This window comes from Xenopus laevis, chromosome 1S (genome assembly GCF_017654675.1).
Source record: "Xenopus laevis strain J_2021 chromosome 1S, Xenopus_laevis_v10.1, whole genome shotgun sequence".
NCBI lineage: Eukaryota > Metazoa > Chordata > Amphibia > Anura > Pipidae > Xenopus > Xenopus laevis.
The window spans coordinates 177382210-177406034 of NC_054372.1; the positions used below are offsets into that span (position 1 = coordinate 177382210).

The following is a 23825-nucleotide window of genomic DNA, read 5'->3' on the forward strand; positions in this document are numbered from 1 at the left end:
TGTATTATATATTACTATATGGACTGCTTAAACATCTCCTGAAAAGCATAACAAATATATAAAAAAAAAAAATGTCCTTTATGCATACCCAAAATCACATTAAACATAATCTTTTACTAAAGTCTAGTAATATATCATTTGCATTGGATATGTATGTCTTGCCCAAAATTGCTAAAAAATATGTTACCGAGAAAAAGCAGAGTATTATTAATACGTATATATGAGCAATAGACAGAGGTGGGTAATCACAATCTTACTTCTTCAGGTTCCCTCCTCCCATTGTTCTACATGAAGGAAAGTCAGACTTTAATCCTTATATTTGCAGATAACGCAGAGCTGAACAAAATAATATATGGCCCATGGACTTTGCATTTCCCAAAGATGTACAACATTACCGTACCATTGTGCTGTGATTTTAAGTAGGAAACAGTTGTTGGAAAAATGTTTTTTGTTTTTTTTTTATTAAAGTGAGGACATTTTACAGATATTGAGCCAAGCCGAGGTCAGATATTTCCATTAGAAGCCCTTCAGGAATTCCTGGAGCTGAGTGACGATTTCAGTGTCCACAGTTTCCATGAGACAGCGGAATCCTTCCTCCCCAAGTAATTCCTGCTGGGCCTTGAGCTTCTCATAAACAAATTTCTGTAGTGATACTGTGTGTACGGGGTCAATCAAAGCCAGCTGGAAAGGCAGAACAAATAACAGGCGTAAGACAACAGTGAGAATTCTAATAAATGAATTCTACGTCTATAAGTTGTACTTCGAAGAATAATGAGCGCCACAAGAAATTATACCAGTGGATTTAGACAAGGATCATGTTTGTCTGTAGTGAATTCCATTATCATCAAGATTATTAAGATCTGTATCCGGAAAGCCCCAGGTCTTGAGCATTAGGTCTCACAGACTACACAGTTGAGGTCCAAACAATATAATAATATGATAATCAAACAAGAAATTCTACATGGTTCTTTGTCTTATTATGGTTTCTATTTAGCCCCTGGACCTACAGCTGGATGCCCTGCTCTACAATCAATCTTTATGATTTATCAAAGATCAAGACAAGAAATGTAGTAAGATCAAATTTAGTTCTACCTGAAGGATTTTTAGACATTTATCAATTTATTTTTTTAGCTAAAATTCAGTAGCTCGAACCAAGATCCATTGAAAATCAGTGCCTGTTTAAATGGAAAACTTCTTATAATTCTCATTGATGCTTTAAGGGAATTTACAGACTGCAAGAATAATTTGAGCTAAAAATTATAAAACACGTTTTTTGTGAAAAAAGAAAATTCCTGGAATTTGACAAATCTGCCCCTTAGTGACAGTCCTTCTGAACAGGAGCTAATACCCTGATCTTTTTATTTTGCAGAATATTAAATTTCAGAACCTAAACCAAGCCTGCAACCTAATTTGAAAATAATCTAAAACATGGGCAAAAACAAACAAATAAATAAATTTAATGAAGTCATATGATTTTAAGGATTCGGCCAGGCACTCCGATTTTCTGGCATCCCCAGCTCCAACCTCTACTACTTGCCAATAAGACGCCTAGCATAATACTTCTACATCAGTGTGCTATGAATTTGTATTGGTTTCCATCTTATAGTCTACACTTTAAAGAAAAACTAACCTTTTCGTGCCCTCTGGAGCCTTTGTTTCCCATTTAAACATGGCATCAATGCATTGCTTTACCTAAGGACACAATTTAATTCTGAGCGCTTAAAAAAACAAGAACAAGAAGAGATCACCTGAAAAGAAATGTGCTAAACGTGACCTGTAGTAAATGCTGAAGGGGCCGTTCAGTGAGAGATTGAAGCTCTGCACATTCAGCTCCATTGGCATCGGGAAATATATCATATTGACTTTAACGGCTGCCACAAGACCTTGCACTTTAACTAATGAGAATACTGGCTGCGTGTGGGATTGACGCCGGCCTATAAACCCATCACATTTCATAAAGGTCATGAGAGATTCTCAGTTTTATTTGCTTATATGGGAATTGTAGAATATCTAGCACCCTCTCTTAAACAATGTTCCAGATACATTCAGTGGTAAAGTATCAATATATCTGAGCATCAGTTTTACACAAAGATGATCACATTTAGGGATATTTTCAATGGAGATGTAAAACTTCCTATAAAATGAAATAAAATATTCCCAAACTCCATTTTGCAATTTATTTATTTTTTTATTTGTCCTGCAGCGATGAGGGAACTTTACAGCTCCAGGCTCTTCTCTTCGTGGGCTGTTCCATTGATCTTAGTCTTACCTAGAGATTACACGGAGTAAAACATGGATGTCTGATGTTATAGAGGAATTAGTCTCAAATCTAGGGATGAGTGAAATATTTAGCCTTACGTGGTTTGACGCCCACTGACTTCAATGCACTCGTTTATTTTAAGAGCTTTTTTATAGGCTTGCACCGATGTTCCCCACCCCTTCAGTGTCATCAGAGTTGGTGCTGGTCTATAAATACCCAAGCCGTTTTTTGCATATTTTTGGCGAAGAGGAACGGGTCAGATTTGTCAATCACTCAGTTATCAAATATAGGACATATAGACCCATTTATCAAGGGTTGAATGTTAGTGGTATTAGAGCTTTCTGAAACCACAATTAAACCAATTTTCTATGAAAACCACAAATGTCATGAAAGATATTAAAAGATCCAAATACAAAAAGATAATGGGTTTTTAGGACAATTACTAGAGAAAAAAAATCAGAAAATTACTAGAGAAAAAAAATCAGAAAACCTCCAAAAGGCTAAAAAAAAGTCCAATATAATCAATGTCCTATCGACTTCTATAGAACCATGACTGCTTTTGAGTGCCGAAGTTTTCTATTCTAGAATTTTTCATGTTTTTTTGCACTTGACAAATCTCAAATGTTTAGAAAAACAAATTAGAAATTTTTAAAGACAAAATTTGATTCTGAAAAAATAGAAATCCAAATGTTAGTAAATTGGCCCAACAGGTTTTATCAGTGTAGGGAGAATCTGTATGAAGAGCTTAGATTTAGAAGTGAAGGGGCTTAGGGTACAAAGTGGAGTTGCTGTGAATCAATGGCAGACATGACACTATTGTATATGCAAAGCCCCTCTGTCTGTCACTGGACTGCAGAGGGGAAACACATTTCAAATATTGTCCAGCAGTGAACAGTTGAGAAGATTAAACCAAACAGGAACATATCATAAGAGTATTTTAGAGGAGGAAATAGATAACGGTTTGCTTTTGAATCTAAGCTGAATGCTGAGGATGAATTGCAAACTCACTGAACAGTTATGTCCCATGTGACCCCCCTTAAAGTCGCTGACTAACTCGGAGTTAGAGAGCTGAAAAGCAGGAAATAGTGTTCTGGCTATTATGTTAGACTTCCAGTCACTCCAGCCTTTATACATTACATTTTTGGCTAATGAACTATATTAGAAACATTTTTTTATTTTGCACAGCCTATTTACCCAGTTTTTATTTTTACACTGAACCGTTCCTTTAATGGTGTGCAATGTGATAGCCCTGTTGGGGCTGAGCTGTGAACTAGTGATGTACATGAAGGCCCAATTCACCTGGTTGTGTGAGTTTGAGCCTAACCCTGTGCAGTAAGGGTCAGGTGCAGATCATGAAGGGGTGGGTCAGGGTCGACCAGCACATCACTACTGTGAACATTGTGTTAAAAAAAAAATATTGTTTTAAACTACAGTACAAATGATTATATGTAATTAGGAAATATTTATCCCCTTTGTATCAAAGACATTGAAAGCAGTGAGTATTGTCTGAAGCCATATCCCTTCAGTGTTAGCTGGCTTGTGCACTCCATGGCAGAGAGTCTTTAATGTTTCCATTATTTACATGATAGCACTGCACTCCATCTTCATTTACCAACGCCTGACACGTTTATATGCCTTGGCCCAATAAATCTGGTATTTGGAGAGGAAAATACAAAGCACAGTGCTGGCAGTAATTACTCACTTCTTTCTGTAGGTCAATGAGGAGAAGTTCTATGTGGTGTTCAATCTCCGGAGAGGGCGAGAAAATGGCAGTGTTTCAAATGAATGGGACGGTGCCTAGAATCCGATTATCAGTTTTACAGGTTTCTAAAAAGGTGATCATTCATGTGTTCTTTAATTTGTTCATATATTGATTGAGATATATATATATATATATATATACACACACACATACATATATATATATATATACATATATATATATATATATATATATATATATATATATATACATATATATATATGTACATATATATAAAACTTGGAGTACCACACCCTAACCTTGTTTAGCAACTTGCCCAGGTGCTGGTAAATAAAGTAAGGTGAATAAAGTGACAGTACTGCACTCAATGGGAATACTTGTGAAAAAATCAAAAACTTTTTTTCAAATCTTGATTTTTTTCACAAGTATTACTGTTGAGTGCAGTACTATGTCACTATATATATATATATATATATATATATATATATATATATATATATATATATATATATATATATATATATATATATATATATACCGAAACGTCACGTCGGCTTTACATGTGATTTCTTACCTTGCACCCGAGTTGAAACACAAAGAGCGGAGTGCTGCCCACATGGACATGGTCTATATATATATATATATATATAGACAAAGGCAAGAGTCCTCTGCATTCAACCCATTCTCAATATAGTTAAGACAGCGACATTTTGTGCATACTGCTACTGAAAAATGCCTTACCCTTTAAACAACACAGGGATTGTTTGTCCATATATTGCAATATATTTAAGCTGGCCAACTACGTCAAAGTTATCCCATATCTGGCCAGACCTACGCTCAATTTTCATTTGATTCATTAAGAATTCTATTGCTTCATTATACATTTTACAAAGGGACTAAGTTTTACCTGCAACTTACTTGCTGCTTTCAAAGTAAAACTCCCAAACTTGGCTGCCCTTTTATTAGACACCAGTGGGATCACCTGACTATAGCTGGGAAGGGTGGGAGCTACAACATGGTCACTTCTCCTGTATACCACAGGTGAGCACAACTTTCCCTTGTTATTTATATATATATATATATATATATATATATATATATATATATATATATATATATATATATATATATATATATATATATATATATAAAGGCTTGAGCACACACTTAGAAAAAACTTCACCTGGGTGTAAAGACAGAATGACTTATATAGTAATAGAATGCTGATGCACACCAGGATTTTCTTTTCAAAGTTACTTTATTTAATCGACGTTTCGGTCCCCGTCTTGATAAAGGTCCCAGACGGGGAACGAAACGTCGATTAAATAAAGTAACTTTGAAAAGAAAATCCTGGTGTGCATCAGCATTCTATTACTATATATATATATATATATATATATATATATATATATATATATATATATATATATATATATATATATATATATATATATATATATATATATATATATATAAATTGCGGCACTCACAGGATTTTAATGAAAAAACAAAAAAAAGGTCCCTGAGTGGACCAAAATGTCACGTTGGCTGTTTTCATGCTAACTCTAATACACTAATACTTTTTTGCAAGTTAACTCGGTGTAAGGGGTCCAGCTTTCTCAACATAATCAGTACCAATGGCTTTGCTAATACAGTGTTGAGAGTGTGTGTTTCAAGCTATTAATTAGCAATGAGTAAAGGCTAAAGCAAGGCCGGGTTGTTATATTCTAGCTATATGATGATGTCTGGCAAGGAGCATGAGCAGAATATTAAGAACAGGAACTTGCTGCCAAATAATAAGGGCTTGTATGGCATTTGCTATTCTTGAAGACAATACTTACGTGTCTTTCTGATAGGAATTGTATCTAAAAGGGAAATTGATTTTTTGCTTAGAGTAAGCTTGGGATGTGTTTCATTTACTTGGTGTCATTCAACTTATTGGGAAAATAACAAGCACTGTGTTATAGGAAAGCAAGGTGATACAGAGACAAAACAAAATACATCAATGTGCCAAAACCATGTGGTGCTATCAAACCGCCAGACACATATTGATATTAATTCAGCTTTTTACTTTATTGGACTTTACTGGCTACGTGAGGGGAGAGGTTTTTCATGACTTTCTAACGCCAGTTCCTCTCATTTAGGTTTAAAAAGAATGTAAAATGTCACACAGGGGGGTAATTTTTACCTTTTTTTCTGCGGATTCATTGCACATGCTCCGTGCTGCCGCCACTTAGTATTACACAGTATTAAATTGTGTCCTTAGGTAAAGCACCATGTTTAAATGGGAAAGAAAGCCTCCAGAGGACATGAAAAGGTTGTAGAATATCACAAGATAGAAACCAATACAAATTCATAGCACACTGATGTAGAACTATTATGCTGGGCATCTTATTGGTAAGTAGTAGAGGTCGAATCTAGGATGGAGGAAATCCAGAATTGAGTTGGGGATGTGGCCAATCCTGTGTTTTTTTTTTTTTTGGCCTGCCTGGCCAACCCTTAAAATCGTACAACTTCATTTGACTTATTTATAGACTTGGTTTAGGTTCTGAAATTTAAGTGTAAGCTCCTGTTCAGAAGGAGCACCACTAAAGAGCAGATTTGTTAAAATCCAAGAATTTTGGATCTTGAGTATTTATCATTTTAAGCTCAAAATTTTCTTGCAGTCTGTAAAGTTCCCTTAAAGCATCATGAGAATTTTAGAGACATGACAAAGTTTTCCATTGAAACAGGCACTGATGCCCATTGGTTTTCAATGGATCTTGATGGGTTATAAATGTCACAATACGAGGCTGATTAGTAATGAACTCAGTGCAAACTGCTCTATAGCATCAGCTTATATGACAGACAAACCTTTGCTTGATGATTTGTGACGACCCCTAAGCTTAGCCCCGAGCACACTGAGCATGTGCAGTGCCACTGATACTCCTAACAAAAACCAAGATGGGGATACAGTGTGCTTTGAAAATGTGGGTCATTACTTTTCTATACATGCTGAATGTTTTAGAATATATTAAATACAGCATTTCTAGCCATTTTGTTTTTAGAGTTTAGTTCTTTAATCTTGCGTTGTCAATGACTTCCTTCTTTGTTTAATTTCGGAGGGGGCATGGATTGGTTAAAGGAAAGGCTATAATTAAGTAAGCTTTATCAGAAAGGTCTATATAAATACACCATTAAACCCTCAAAGTAATGCTGCTCTGAGTCCTCTGCATTTCTTTCCTTCTGTTATGTATCCAATAGTGATGGACGAAAACGTGGCGTATTTGCGAGTTTTGCCGCTGGCGAATGAGATCGCAAATTTGCAGCACAAATTCGCTAGTGTCTAAGTTATTTTGACGCAGGAGGCGGCATCAACCACGATTAGCGGACGCCCATTGACTTTAATGGAAGCTGGCATCAACTTCGGCGCCCATTTTGACACTGCAGAATTGTCGCCGGCGTCAAAATATGCTTTCGAAATTTTTTTGCCTGTTTCCAGCGAAATTCGTGGCAAAGCGAAACGGGACGAATTTGCCCGTCATTAGTATACATGGGCTTCTGTATAAGATTTCCTGTTTTCAGCATAAACCTCCAGGGCTTGGGCTTGAGCATGTTCAGTTTGCTACTCTCTCCCTTTTCCCTCCTCCCCCTCCCTGCAGTAATCTGAGCCCAGAGCTATGAGTGAGCAGGGAGAGACTCAGGCAGGAAGTGATGTCATACCAAGCTAATATGGCCACTGATTTCCTAAACAAACAAACACAAACAAACAGAGAGAGCTTCTAGTGCAGTTTACTCAGGTATGGTAAAACCTTCAGCAAAATAAATACAGTGTTATAGCTTGCACTGTTGTGGCTAATCTATTGGCAATAAACTGCCTCAGTAGCTTTCCTTCTCCTTTAACAGTACAAGTTGCTCAGTCTAATGAACTCTACTCACAGACACAATGTAATTTATAGAATTATATCTAAGAATGATATTATTATAGTACCATGGTTTTGAAGTGATGTAAATTGCATCCTGATGCCACTTTATTTACACAAGGGCATAATAACCTCATGTATGAACCCAAGAAAATATATGTATTCACTCTGTAAAAATAACCCCTGTATTATATAAACCAAATGCTTCTTTTAGAAAAATGCAGAATGGCTGAAATGTTATATTTTGTTCAGTAGTTCGGAAATTATATATTTTCACAGTAGGACAATAACTTTCTTTATGCAGCCGCATTCTTTCTTCCCACTACTTCAGCCCAAAACCTTTCAAGTCTCTCCTATTTACAAGTACGATTCTAAAAATACAGTCCATACGAGCTGACGTGATTAACTCAAGGCTTCATTCAAACATAGATTTTATTTCTAAATGTAACCAATGTCTATAGATTAGCAACCAGAAAGACATATTGGATCGGTGGAAAAGCGGAGAAGGCCTCACAGTGAGCAGTCTCTGTCACTGGAGAGGAGATGCAGAAAGAACAACATGATAATTATATTATAAAATATTGCGTGAGAATCATATTCAGGAAAGAAAAGTATGCCAGGCGAGCGATGCCATGTGCAAGTAAAATATAGGGTGACGTATGTATTATGTGTGTGTACTGGAATGGAGAAAATCTCCAGCCCGATGAATTGGTTTATTGGAAATATACATGCCATATTTATATTTATTACATTTATGGTATATTATTATTCTGTATTATCACAAGGCCTAGATATTATACATGTTCATACTTTTCTTGCTTTGTCCCAGCTAGTCCTTCATACCTTCCAGTAGTAGAAGTAGTGTAGTTATTTTAGTAACTTAAATATTCTCATGATTGTTTTGCCACATGGTGACTGACAGCCACTAGTCACGATCACCACAAAATACCCACAAAAGTAAATTGTTTTCTCCTAACAGTACAAGCTGCTATTGGTTATTGCTACTGTTTCAAACAACAAGGGCTCATAATACTTTGTGCTTCATTCTATTGCATGATATGTGCTGGTCCCATAAGACTTTAATCCTTAGATAGCAGGTATCTGGCTCCTTGACTTCTTGGAATACTACACAGTTACTGTTCGTGTGTGCAGCACTATGGAATAGCCATGGACTTCATAAGGAAAGTAATATACAGCAATAAAGCTGGCCACAGACGTAAAGATATAGTCGCACAAATCAAAGTTTCGTAAGATTTTCGGACCATGAGTGAATCATCCCAACATTTTACGTACTATGTCGATTGGACAGGTTAAAAGATTTCCATCGCCTAATAATTTCTGCATGCATTGCCTATCAGAAGATATCAATGGGTGGCTGTCACTAGAATTTGTCAGACATTACTTTCATATGTTTGCTGTCACAGCCAGAACATCATCTGATTTGTTCTTTTATTACTTTATTTAGGGTAGAACTACATGGTTCCGATCCGATCCACGCAACGAAACGCTGGAGTCAAATCGGATGTGCAGGAAATAAGGTAAGAAATAGAAATGTCGGATGAAGTTGGAATATGCGTCATTGCTGTTGCTTACCTTATTTTCCGTTGCATCCAACTTGACGCCTGTGTTTTGGCGCATCGCGTTGGATCCACCAAAAACATGTGGAAATCACCCCCTTAATCTGAATGGTTAAGAAGGTCAGAAGATTGGAACTATATGGCCAGCTTAATATAGTGTATTTTGGCTTTACTGAGGCGTAAGGGTCAAGGGAATGTTCACCATGAAAATTCAACTTTTGTTAAGACACCAGTAAATAAAGGACATTTTCAATTGTTCCTGAACTAATGGATATTATGCCAGTTATTACACCATCAATGAAGCTGTCCTTACTGTTTAAAACTAAAGAAGCAGGTCCCATGCTTAGTGTAGGCCTCTAGGGAAAGAGAAGAGTCTGACATGAGAAGTGGTGGGAAAGGGGCAACAGCACTATTTTCGTTTTATGGCAATCTCAGCAATCTGGTTGCTAGGGTCCAAATTATCCTAACAACCATGTATTGATTTGAATAAGGCACTGGAATATGAATAGGAGAGACCTAAATTGAAAGTTGAGTAATAAAAAGATTGTAATAACTATAAATGTAGCCTTACAGATTATTTGTTTTTAGATGAGGTCAGTGACCCCCATTTGAAAGCTGGAAAAAGTCAGAAAAAGGTGGCATATAATTAAAAAACTATAAAAAAAAGAAATAAATTAAAAGTTGCTTAGAATTAGCCATTCTATAACATACTAAAAGTTAACAAAGGAGGGTACAGAAGAGGGTACCATATTGATTACACAGTGTCCCCAAAACCAATATTGAGAAAGAACAGGGGATCCTTTCCATCCTTCAACTCACATGCAGTTGTAGAAGGATACAGAAAGGAATTGGCGGTGCTCGGTCTGACCCACAATCTGAAGTTGACTAGCTGCTATAAACGATAAAAAGCCAATATTTGTACACAGAGAAAAATCGCCAGTGCACAGTTTGCCTTTATAAATAATAATTACATTATTAATTACATTTTGGCCAAAGTGTGGTACTAACACCTCATTTTTTGCAATAACTATTTTCAAAGGCAAACTGTGCACTGGCAATTTTTCTCTTTCTCTCAGTTCCATTTCTTATCCAATTCCTAATTTGCACTGTTGTGTTAACCTTACCCTATTCTGTCTTGTCTACTTCAAACTATGTGACCTATCTGAATATAGGACTATTTACAATCCACCCTAATTACTTTTATTATCTCTACAAGGTATCTCTATCTATCTGTAACGTTCTAATCTATTGCCCATAAACCCTTTTTCAGTGAGCTAAGAGTATATATAATGTGCCTTTTCAGCATTCCTTTGTATTTTGCCTGATGAAGGGGCCTCTGTGCTCTGAAAGCTTGCAATTGTTACTTATTCGATTGCATAAAAACTAAGTATAGTGACAAGTAGAGCCAATTGTAGGCGGCCAGACCACATAGGCGCTACCAAATAGCCAATCACAGCCCTTATTTGGTACCCCAAGGGACTTTTTCATGCTTGTGTTGCTCCCCAACTCTTTTTACATTTGAATGTGGCTCATGGGTAAAAAAAGGTTGGGGATCCCTGGCCTAGACCCTGAAGGCACAAATCCCCTATAATTTAATAATCTTAAGGCTTGCAACATAATGTCCCAGAAGATATGGACAAATGTAGTCTGAGGAAATCATTTTCTGAGTAGACTGAAGTTCCACTGTAGGGTGTTCAGTAGAGCTTTAAGGTGTGCCTATGGTGCTTACCTCCAGCTACTCTAACATTCCATGTATCAACATCAGTGTCCACTTATGGCTACAAAGTAAGAAATAGATATATGCTAGCCCATAATGTTAAATAATTCACTTTCATTATTCACTATCGCCAACATATAATATAATGTGCAGCTCCTGTTGTTATTCTTGTTGCCCATCATGATGAAGATATAATCTGATTAAATCCTATATATCACATTAGTACTGAAATGGCGGCTTTTGTTGCATTATGATGCTAATAAATAATTCTGCTAGTGAAGAGAGTTTTCCTTGATTGCATAATATTAGTAGTGCGGCACTGGAGAGAGGCGCAATTGCCAAGCTTTGTTGTGCGCGGCACATGAAAGCAGAATTCAGCAAGTTGCATCAGACTGTACTTCATTAGTGCGTACATGGTTCAGCAGAAGGAGCTGCCGAGGCATCATTATGGCCTTTTTTACATAGTGCTGTACAAGTTATAAGATGTAAGCAATTTATTGCTATGGAGACACAATGATACTGAAGTGTAATGGCTTCCAGCAAAAATCAGCCATTTAAATAAACCCAATAGGCTGGATTTGCTTCCAATAAGGATTAATTATATCTTAGTTTGGATCACGTACAATGTCCTGTTTTATTATTACAGAGAAAAAGGAAACCATTTTTTAAAAATGTGGATTATTTAGATAAAATACGAATCGGCCTTCCTATAATTTGGATAACAGGTTTCCGGGTAATGCATCCCATACATGTATTATCTTTTTATAGGACAATTATTTTGTTTTTATCTATATCCCAAGCATTCTGGATAACATGTCCCATACCTGTACTATATTGTCTCCTACCTGTAATCTGGAAAGTGTGCTTTAATAGAGACAAAAAACTCTCTATAAAAAAAACTCCAACCCTTCCCCCAGAAACAAGTGTCTTGAGCTCATAATTCAGGGGCTTTTGCTGCCTTCAACCCTCTACTGGTCAGTACCATAATGTTGCAAAATGAAAGCAATTTTCAGTTTGACTGTTTGCACTGCTTAGTGGAGGAAATAACATATATATGTTTTGAAATGAATACCAATAGGCAGAATGTATATCTTGTCTGTCTGTGTTTCCAGCTTGAAACAATCCTGGTTGTAACTAGAGTGTATAATGCATAAGATGCCAAGCTGCACATGGAATTGCTGGAATCTCAGTCAATGAGATAAGATCAACATTAGAAGCAGTTGGTGCACTTTGCGTTGTCTGATTTCTTAATTATCTTTAAAGAAGGACTGTAAATATCTAAACCCAAAGCAAGATCAATCCTTTCTTCCTTCCTTCCCAGACTCCCTGATTGATATATACATATATACATACATATACATATATATATATATATATATATATATATATATAGAGTCAATGGAGGAGCCGGCACTCTCGTCAAACGGTTCAACATTGCCTGGGTGCAGTGTCCAAAATTTTTGAAATATTTATCCCACAAAGAAGGTCCGCACTCTCAGGACTTAAATTGAAAAAATGTTTTTATTAACTAAACGACTAACGTTTCGGCCTCTCCGAGGCCTTTCTCACTTTGAGAAAGGCCTCGGAGAGGCCGAAACGTTAGTCGTTTAGTTAATAAAAACATTTTTTCAATTTAAGTCCTGAGAGTGCGGACCTTCTTTGTGGAATATATATATATATATATATATATATATATATATATATATATATATATATATATATATATATATATATATATATACACACAGGTATGGGACATGTTATCCAGAATGCTTGGGACCTAGAGTTTCCGGATAACAGATCTTTCTGTAATTTGGATCTTCATAACTCTACTAGAAAATCATGCAAACATTAAATAAACCCATTAGGCTGGTTCTGCTTCCAATAAGGATTAATTATATCTTAGTTGGGATCAAGTACAAGGTACTGTTTTATACAGAGAAAAAAGGAAATCATTTTTAAAAATGTGGATTATTTGGATAAAAAAGAGTCTATGGGAGATGGCCTTTCCGTAATTCTGAGCTTTCTGGATAACGGGTTTCCGGATAACAGATCCTATACCTGTATGGCCTTGCTGGCTTTCAGCATCAAATGTATTCAATGTGACCCTTCTGTCAACATTCTTTACATTTTCAGAACATTATATGCAGATCTGATAAAAATATCTATGAAGGCCTTCACTTTCCTGTCAGGCTGAATAAAAGGGGATAATCCCCGACTGCACTAATCGGTGTGTGTGCGGATCCGTTTCTTTTACACATTGGTTGCTAAGGGACCCGGCCGGGCCAACGGAAGGAACGCACCACCAGCTTGCAGGATTGGTGAACTACAGGTGTGCGGTAGGAGAATTACATTGCATACAGAAATAAAGCCATGCCAAGGTTTATTCTGTAAAGTGTAAAGCAAAGAAACTGATATTTTGTTCATAATAAGAAAAAAAACTTGCATCTATTAGCTAGGACCTTGAGCAGAAGACGCTGCTTCCCCTGAATGCACCATTTTTCTGCTGTGCAATTTATACACAACATCCCTTTTTCTTCTTTAATGAATCTAGGGATACAAAAGCGGAATAGTTTTCAGAAAATAATTAGATCAGAGATCTCGGCAGAGACAACAATGTTCTTTCTTGCAAACCTTGGGCAAACGCTAACATCGTTAACACTGCCAGGGAAGTAATACATCTCAAGAACAAGAAAGCCATAATGGAAAAAAATTGAAAATCTTACACAATTTCAAGATTTATTTTGTACACTGGCAAAAGTAAAATGTGTAAAAGTAAAAAAAAAAATGTTTGAAAAACCCCCCCACAAATCACTGTTATAAACCATGGGAGATGTAGTACTTATCAATGGAGAATCATAAGGTTTAACACACGCCATCACCATGGTTTTCAGTCCATAATCAATCTGGATCAATTTGCTAAGGATTGATCAATGAATTATTTTATTTAATTAATTTTATTTAATCATGGATTAATGCATGCTGCATTAAATAAATTTAAAGCAAGGGTATCACCCTGCCAGCATTACCCGTGTGCCAGTGAATCTTTTGCTGTATACATTTGATAGGTGGCTGATACCTATCTCACTGTGCACCAGGACTTAGTGATGGAGGACCAGGGTGTGCGTCTGTATTTGAACTTCTCCCTAAGGATTGATCAAACCACAACAAATATTGTCCAATCTTCCCAGAACCTAAGACTGTGCTTCCCGAAAAGGGAAATGCCCGATATTATCATTATTTTTTGGATATATGATGGCATGAACTGGGAAAAAAAAGATTTTTTAGAATGCCCAAAGTCTATATGGAATTGAATAGCTAAAGCCTTGCTGAAGAGTAGAAATAATAAGAGCGTATAATAAAGATGTGAAATATGATGGGGGAATAAAAAGGAGAAAAGGGATTCAGTGGTAGAATGTATAATATGGGGGGGATGAGAAAGGAAAATGTGAAAAAGAAGAAAAGAAAAAGAAAGAATGGGTAAATAGAAAAAGGTAAGACAAGTCATGGGAGAAGAATAAGGAGGTTGTGCATGTAGCAAGGTGATGATATGTAACACTACGAGGCCCATTTATCAAGGTTGAATTTTGTATTCATGTGAATTTTTTTTAATTTGAATATACGGTACTCACAATTCAACTGGGAGGTTATTTAAGAAAGCATTAGAATGACTAACATTCAATCGAATGGTTTCGACCTGAAAATTTCGAATCGTATTCGATTTGTACGAATCGAGTTTTTCATGGAAAAAACTTGAATGTCAGGAAGGCTATTAACATCTCCAAATGGCTTACCGGACTCTGCCATTGACTTGTACATGAACTCGGCAGGTTTCAGATTGAGAATATTCAAATTAGTACTGTTTCAATGGTCAAGGTGTGATAAATCTCACATTCAAATTTACATTAGAATAGGGGGATTAAAATTTGAATGAGTTAATTTTGACACTCAAAATTCAAATTCGAATTCACTATTAGACCCTTGATAAATCTGCCCCTGCATGTTCAAGGTCTGAATTATGTCCAAACAATTATGTTATGCAAATAGTAAGGTCTACGAACAGACTGCAGGCCATACAAATCCTATTAACATCCGCCCACGTGGAAGGCCCTGCCCTTAAGCACTTTTAGTATCATGTAATAGTCCTATAGGGAAATATGGTGCAGCTTTCACTCAACCGACATCAATCATTGTATGAATAAAGATGTGATTTCCTGAAGTGGGTTCGTTTTTCCATTATGATAAAATAAACCCCAAGTATGTCAAAAGGCATGTTTCATACCACGGGTGGTGGCAAAGAGAAAACAAGAAAGGACACCACTTAAATATGTTACTAAAGTAGATTAGACCCTATCTTAAGGAACTTTACATGAATACAGGTGTCACTGCCAAAGGATATTTAATATCACAACAGAGTTGAAGATCTGTCTGAGTGAAATTCTAAATTAGAGATATATTAGTCATAGCAGCATGTCAACCTAAGGATAGTACAGTTGTGTTAATACAGTACAGTTGTGATTGATCACAAACCACTGTTTTTGAAATTATATTTCTACTTGGCAAATAATTTACTAGTAGGTGTAGTAGAGTAGTAGAAAACCAACAGACTCAATAGTCATGACATGCTGCTGCTGATTTTGTGTCATTGAATTATTCATTGAGGTTTGTTCCAAATAATAGCAGTATTCCATATAATAATAGCTTGTTCCAAATAAAGTGGAGTTCAATTATTGAGCTCATTCATTCTGTGAAAAAACAGGTGTCAATTCTGGCCCTTGTTTAAGGAAGGAAGGAGCAAATGGTGTGCATGCTGGTTATAGTGTATTTCTCTCTGAAAATGAGTAAAATGGGTCATTCCAGACATTGTTGAGAAGAACAGAGCACTTTGATTTAAAAGTTGGTTGGAGAGGGGAAAACATATAAAGAAGTGCAGAAAACAATAGGCTGCTCAGCTAAAATGCTTCAAAATGGCAACCAAAACCTGAAAGACGTAGAAGAAAAACTTCCATTCAAATAGATAGAAGAATAGCCAAAATGGCAAATGGAGCCAATGATCAGCTCCAGGAAGATCAAAGAAAGTGTAAAGTTACCTGTGATACTGTTACAATTAGACCCTATGTAAAGCCAAACTATCGGCAAGAAGCCCCTGCATAGTCCCGTGCTGAAGAGCTTACAATTTGCCAAAAAACACATTGACTGGCCTAAAGAGAAATGACGCAACATTTTGTGGACTGATGAAAGCAAGATTGTTCTTTTTGGGTCTAGGGGCCGCAGCGTTTGTCAACACTGCTGACACTGCTAATTTTTGGAACAGCCTAATATTTATTCTTCACTTCCTGTAAAGGAATGACACAAATTTGATAAAATGTTTCTTGATTTGGAATAGAATGTGCAGTGTTCCCAATGCATTTGTGTGTATGGAAATACAGTAAAAGCTATTATAAGGATTTTAACACACTGCTATTATTCTGAACACAACTGTACATTTTATTTGGAATTCAATGTTTTTCTGTGGATGAAACTAATATTGCCAATTATCCCTACCGGAAGATACAGCAGCATTTGTGGACAGTTGAGGCATTGGCAATCTATGGTTAAAACACTCAAATTCTGTAGAAAAACAAAGGAAAGAAAGGAAAACAAAGTATAATGAGTTTGCGCAATTGCTAGATCTGTCATGCCTTTTATACTGTAGCTTGGGGTAATAAAATAATATATAGCCAGGCCTCCAATGAGCTAATGTGCATTCTTCTGATACAGGAATCGTTGGAAACTATAAATCCTGGGGTCCGTCGGCTCATTACATTAACAGATATTTGTTTAGCTGACAATTTAACCTGAAAAAAAAATTATACTGGTGACATGTGGTCATTTCTGTCTACCATCAATTTTCAGATTGGTTTTATAATCTTAATTCAATAGCTATGAAGCATCGTATAACAAAAGCTAAATAGCATTCATGTATATACTGAGTCGCAAGAAACATGTAGAGCTGCAGGCACCGCTAAAGTTCTAGTTAATCATATAACCTTTAAAAAAATATAGTTGTTGACACACAACACATATATATAGCCAGGCAGGCATTCAGTCAGCACACATTTTCAAAAAATACAGAAGCAAACTGCCAACAAGAGGAAGCACAAGGGATTCACTTACACAGTGAGCAATGTGCAATTTTTGGATGCATCATTGTCAATTGGGCGCAGTTGCTCTGAATATTTCAGAAGACTCCCTGGTGTTCGGGAGATGTCTAAGCCTGATTTTTTAGCTGTGGCAAGTGACTATATACATATTGTGATCTTCAGTTAGAGAAAACCACAGCCACGGCACAGTTTTCAGCACAGAAAATGGAGACTGAAACCACTTTTAAGAGTTCAATTGCAGCTTGGCTGGCTTTTATTTTAAACACAAACAATTCTCAGCACACTGGCTTCACATAGGGAATAACAGTGCGACTATAACACCCTCACTGGTGTTCACACAAACTCACATTTCCAGCCCTCACCAGCGTGGACATACACACCTCTCAGAATCCAATCTGGGGCTCACTCTAGACACTGGTCTCCTGGGAGGGGTTTCTCTCAAGTCCTTTTTGGAGATAGCTCCAACACTTTAACTCAGCGGGGAATCACACTCTCTTTCCCAGCTTTTTTCCCCACACACCTCCCACCTGCACATGGAGGTTTCCACTTGCCCCTCACCCTCCTCCATTTAAGGAGGTCTCAAGGGGAAAGCACTGAGTTGTAGCTCACGCCTCTTTTTATCTACAGCTCATCCGCAGCCTAATTACTAAAGGTGGCCATAGAACTAACAAATTCGATCTTTCTTGGAAAGGATATTTCCAAGAAAGATTGTTCGTATCAATACACGTGTAGAGCTGAATCTTCAGATATACAGGTAGAAACAATAGAATTGTATCTGACGATTCAGCACTAACAATGGCCGATGTTCTGTACAGCCTGATCGACAAGCAGACCAATATCCAAGTCTTCTATCGATATCAGTCAGCAGCCTTTAGCTACCTTTACCTGGGCAGCTGAACACATGGAGCATGGAATGGAATGCCCACCCTGTGGGCCTCACTATATATTAGGGAGGTACAATAAACAGCATTCTGTTGGAAAATATTCAGCCTTAAGTATAGTTACATATATATTTCATAAGCATCAGTAATAAGATACTATAGTTGAAGACATGGGTCTATCCACTCAGTTGAACCAGTTTTCTGCCAGCACCATGACCCTCATCCTTTAACCTAGCACATGGTAGGAGTCTGGGGTGGCTAAACCTCCACAAATTATTATTATCAGCCTATGCTTTTGGAGCTTCAGTATTCCGTGTGTCTACGAAGCAAATTTATCAAAGAGTGAAGTTCCGCCACTAGTGTGAAATTCCGCAGCTCTCAATTCATTTCTATGGGATTTTGAAAAGCGTATTTATCAATGGGTGAAGTGAAAGTTCACCCTTTGATAAATACGCCTATAAAAATCCCATAGAAATGAATTGAGAGTGGCGGAATTTCACTCTAGTGGCGGAACTTCACTATTAAGAATACAGAACACTGCATTTTGAAAGCATTTCTAATTTCATCAAACTTTTCAATATACATAAATGAAAACTTTGTAAATGTAAAATTACTACCTGAACGAATATTTGTCTGTCCTTTGCTATCCCCTGCTCCATCGCCAGGACTACACAGAGTGCACCCAAGGCAAGCCCCATCCTCATACTGCCCCAGCAAACATTCTTTCTCTCCTTCCTCTTTCCTCCAAACCGTTGCTCACTCCTATCACAAAGTGCACAAAACAGGTGCTTAGCAGCCCAAACTTTAAAGGAAAACTATACCCCCCAAACAATGTGGGTCTCTATAAAAAGATATTGCATAAAACAGCTCATATGTAAAACCCTGCTTCATGTAAATAAACCATTTTCATAATAATACACTTTTCTAGTAGTATGTGCCATTGGGTAATCATAAATAGAAAATTGCCATTTTAAAAAATAAGGGCCACCCCCTGGGATCGTAGGATTCACTGTACTCACAAACAAACCAAACAAACCATACATGTTAGGTCACATGAGCCAATTAACAGACAGAGTTGTGTCTTTTGCTTCAACACTTCTTCCTGTTACAGTTAGAGTTGAAGTATTTCTGGTCAGGTGATCTCTGAGGCAGCACACAGACCATCACGAAATGGTGGCTCAAGGCAAGAGATGTAAAAGGGCAATATTTACTTAAATATATATTCCAGTTTGGAGAGATTCTTTAATATGCCACTTAATATGATATGAACTATCTGTTGCTTAAGTGTTCATTTTGGGGGTATAGTTTTCCTTTAATGGGTTTAAAACTTTCTTCTGTTTGGTGTTCCATTTACATTTTCTGAATAAACTGAGTAAAATGGTCCTAGCTTGCTAATGTCAAACAGAAAATGTATTTTTTCCTCTATGTCAAGATGTCTACAGAATTGCATTGCTGTTGATGTACACTATAAAGGCAACATGTATTTTGCAAGTTTCAAGCTCATATAAAATTCAATCTGACAGCTTCCAAAATCACAATATACATCTGAAACATTAATGGCATTCAGTCTTGTGCTGCAAGGGATGTTTCTCAAAACAGACAAGCTTGAAGAAAATTGATTTTTATTTGTGCATTAAAAAAGGGTTCTGTAGAATAGTCCTTAGAATGTAGGCACGCCGATAGAAAGCTGGAGTCATAACTGCTAAATTAATATGTTTGACTCTGTATGGTAGGCAAGAAAATGAAAAGTTATCCTAGAAGTTTCTTACTTATGCTAAGTCAAAAAAAAGCCAATTTCTCATGGTGTTGTCCGGGCCTTCAAATAGGTCAAAATATGGGACCATGACAAAGAATATGCCAGGCTTTGGATCCAAAGTAGGTTTTAATTTGTTTCTAAATCACATATGAGAATGAAAATCTGTTAAGATGAGTTAGTGCTAGCAGGTGTTTGGCACTATATTGTGTATATACTGCAGTACTGGCTTGACATGGTGTAAATAATGAAATGTATGCACATTTTTATATTAAAACCCAAGCGTAATGGACAGAAGTTAAAACAGAAATAGAGTTTATTAATGATGTTCTACAGAGATTCTGAGTGTCATTTGAAGGTTGATGCTTATGAGTTGGCTACACCAATAACTATAAATGTTATCATGTGTTTATAACCTGTTTTAGAATTAATCAGGGATTTACCAAGTTGGGGCCCGAAAGAGGCAACAATTTGTAATAGAATATTACGGATGCACTGAACCTGGGGAACAGATTTGGGCGAATACTGAACCCTAATCAGCACCAGCATCAGAAAAGTCTGTCATACGGGTGGAAAATGCCGATGTGCATGTATCAAAATTATACAAGTGTATAGGGTTCAGATTTGTTTTGGCCAGGCTTTTGGATTTGGCTGAATCCTGCTAAAAAGTCTAGGATTCAGCCCAATCCCAAACCGAATCTGGTATTCAGTGCATCCCTCAATAATATACTTATATATATATATATATCTAATTGAGAAAAATAATGACATTTTCTCTGTGTCATAGTATTTCCACTTGACCACGATACTGTACACTAAAATTTATAGATTTATATTTTAGTTAGATGTATATTGTTTGAAACTATTTCAGGTAAATTCTATATTGATTTGGTATTGTTCTAGGTTCTTAGGATTTATAGATCTTTTGCTATTTGTGATTCTGCTGATGTAAAGGTGGCTGTATGTCACTGTGATTCATTTTCACCCCTGATAAGTTTTATGGTCCCTCTGGAAATATCCTCACGTACCTATGCAAGATTCATACTGCAAATCAGATATTCCCAATAACTGGAGGCATATTCCTGTGCTCAATTCCTTTACTAGACACACAATAAGTTTAACATGACATTTCCTATTATTAAATTGAGAGAGCTGTGTATATATTTGCACTTAATAGTGGAATGCAGAATTCAGCAGCTACAAGGGCAAACAAGGTTCTTAGCTATATAAGGGGGTACAGATTCACAGGAGGAGAGTGTCATTGTTCCACTTTCCAGTGCTCAAATGGGATACAACTCAATTGGATGGAGTCCAAAGAAGGGTAAGTAAGCTGGTGGAAAGTCTCAGTTATGAATAAAGACTGACCAAGTTGGGGTTATTTAAGCTGGAGAGGAGGCGCTTAAGGGGAGATATGATAACTATGTATAACCACCTATGGGGGCCATATAATAATCTCCCTAATGCTTTATTTACCAGTAGGTCTTTCCAGCAGACATGAGGGCATCCATTCTGATTTGAAGAAAGAAGGTTTATCTAAATATTCGTTAAGGGTTTTTTTTTTTTACAGTCTGAGCTGTGAAGTTGTGGAATTCTCTCCCTGACACACATATCATTGGATAGCTTCAAGAAGAGTTTGGGTGGATTTTTGCCAAGTAAAAAAATTCAGGGTTATTGAAAATAGTACTTAGTATCAAGTTTATCCAAGTACTGGTCTGGAGTCAGGAAGGGCTTATATTCCCCCTTTGAAGAAATTTGGAAAGGCTTCAGATTTTTGTTTTTCTTCCTCTGAATCAACTAGCAGTTAGGTGGGTTTCACAAAAAAAAAAAAAAGGTTGAATTTGATGGTCAAATGCCTTTTCTCAACCTATGTTTCTATGTAAGGGATCTCTAATTATGCAGTTCTTTTATGTATTTTTTTCTTAAAATTGTATGTACTTTTGCAAATTATTATTTTGCACCATATTGTTATGTAGTTCAAGAGTACTTCTTGCACGGCTTTATTCTTTGTATGCATTGCAATGGTATTGCTCCCTCTTTGGTACTTAATTCTTCTAAAGCAACAGATTTGCTGTCTTTCTAGCAGTGAATCATTAATCTTGTCCTGTCTGTAGCGTCACATGCTCTTTCATACACTGTGTATTAATGTGGTTTGACAGGCAGTCAGAAGAGAAAGCCACACAACTAAGCAGGAAGAAGAAAAGCTTTTTCAAGCAGGAAAATTGATATAACCTTAAAAATAAAATACATTTTTATATTATTCTGAGACAGTAATATAAAAAAAGCACATTTTCATTTTCAGCATTATGTCCATTGAAGTCTTTTGTGCTTTTGTAGTTACAGTTTATTATAGATTTAGACAAAATTTTCAGGTACAGAAAACCGATATTGCCAGTGCTTTGTAGCAGCACTGCATGGAAGTTAGAAAGTCCAATATATGACAATTACTGCCAATGAATTCATGGAAAATCCAGCAATAAATAGAGGGAAGCTGGAAAAGCACATAAAAGTCCAATACAAAAATGTGATGGTTGTAATAAAAAGATATCATACCATACACGCAAAGTGCAGAGATTTTGGCTGGGTTATGAACAACGAAATATTGAATTTGATTAGATATCGGAAATGAAAAGCTACGCAATATCTTTGATAAGAACAGTGTTATTAAAAGACTGGCGAGTTCCAGAGTATGCACACTGTCAGGCCACAGCTATTAAATTCAACATGACAAAGTTTGAAACTTACAGGACAATATACCCAGTGAATTGAAGAGGATTTTAGAACACATTTTGAAGGGATAATGTAAAAGGATATTGACATGCAAATCCTGCAGCATTTGGAAACAGTTCTGTTTAGTATACCCTCTGTAGAGCCTCACATTGATAGAACTATCAATAAGTGCCTGTGGGCACGAAACGCATAAGGCGGAGCATCAATTGGTCTGTATGCCTACTTTTTAATATTTATGCTGAATAAAGAGTGATTTTTTAACTTTGAGAGAATGACTTGGAATATATATTTTTTTGGATGTTGACTTAAGTGCCCTTCCAAGTTGGGGGGCTATATTCCAGCGTTTTTGGCCCTTTTGGACAGGCCTTTGTAGATTGCAGCAGTTGATTAACAGTTTTGGACATTGATAGAACTTACTTTACAAAGTAGGGAAAAGCTGGGGGGGAAGTTTTATTTGGACCCTTTTTCTGGAGCACCTGTAGGGTGAACTATGTGTCCTTACCAATCATAAGTGTTATGTACTCTCCCTGCACAAGTCATGTCTATTTGATTTTAGTGACTTTTGAATCATGTTTGATTGACCCCTTTGGAGTCTTTCTGTGGAGGATCCAGTGTGCACATTTTAGAGTTTGAGTCATTACCAATAATGTAAGTTTCACAACTGGATGGAAAGGTGAGCAGTGACCAGTAGTGATGTATAGGTTGGAAGATCCCAACTCACTCAGTCAACAAAAAGCATGACACTTTGACCACAGAGAAGGCACTGGTGGTGTCAGCTCCAGGAATACTATTCCACCAAGAAAGGGGTTAGCTATTGGGATCACCATTGCAGCCAATGATGGCCAATGCCAGAAGTGATGGACCAACCAGCCTGACCCAGAAGCTTAAAGGGATCCTGTCATTGGAAAACATGTTTTCAAAACACATCAGTTAATAGTGCTACTCCAGCAGAATTCTGCACTGAAATCCATTTCTCAAAAGAGCAAACAGATTTTTTTATATTCAATTTTGAAATCTGACATGGGGCTAGACATTTTGTCAATTTCCCAGCTGCCCCTGGCCATGTGACTTGTGCTTGCACTTTAGGAGAGAAATGCTTTCTGGCAGGCTGCTGTTTTTCCTTCTCAATGTAACTGAACATG

The 23825-nt window shown here is 36.7% G+C and overlaps 1 protein-coding gene across 1 annotated transcript in view; it reads right to left on the minus strand.

Moving 5' to 3' along the window:
* Positions 1 to 433: 433 nt before the first annotated feature.
* ipo11.S (importin 11 S homeolog) overlaps positions 434 to 23825 on the minus strand; it is a gene marked incomplete at its 5' end in the record, with an annotated part of 127265 nt that continues 103873 nt past the window's right edge. The window contains 1 exon segment of the mRNA NM_001091254.1: positions 434 to 681. Within this exon segment, the coding sequence (NP_001084723.1) occupies positions 517 to 681 (165 nt within the window). The 3' untranslated portion in view covers positions 434 to 516.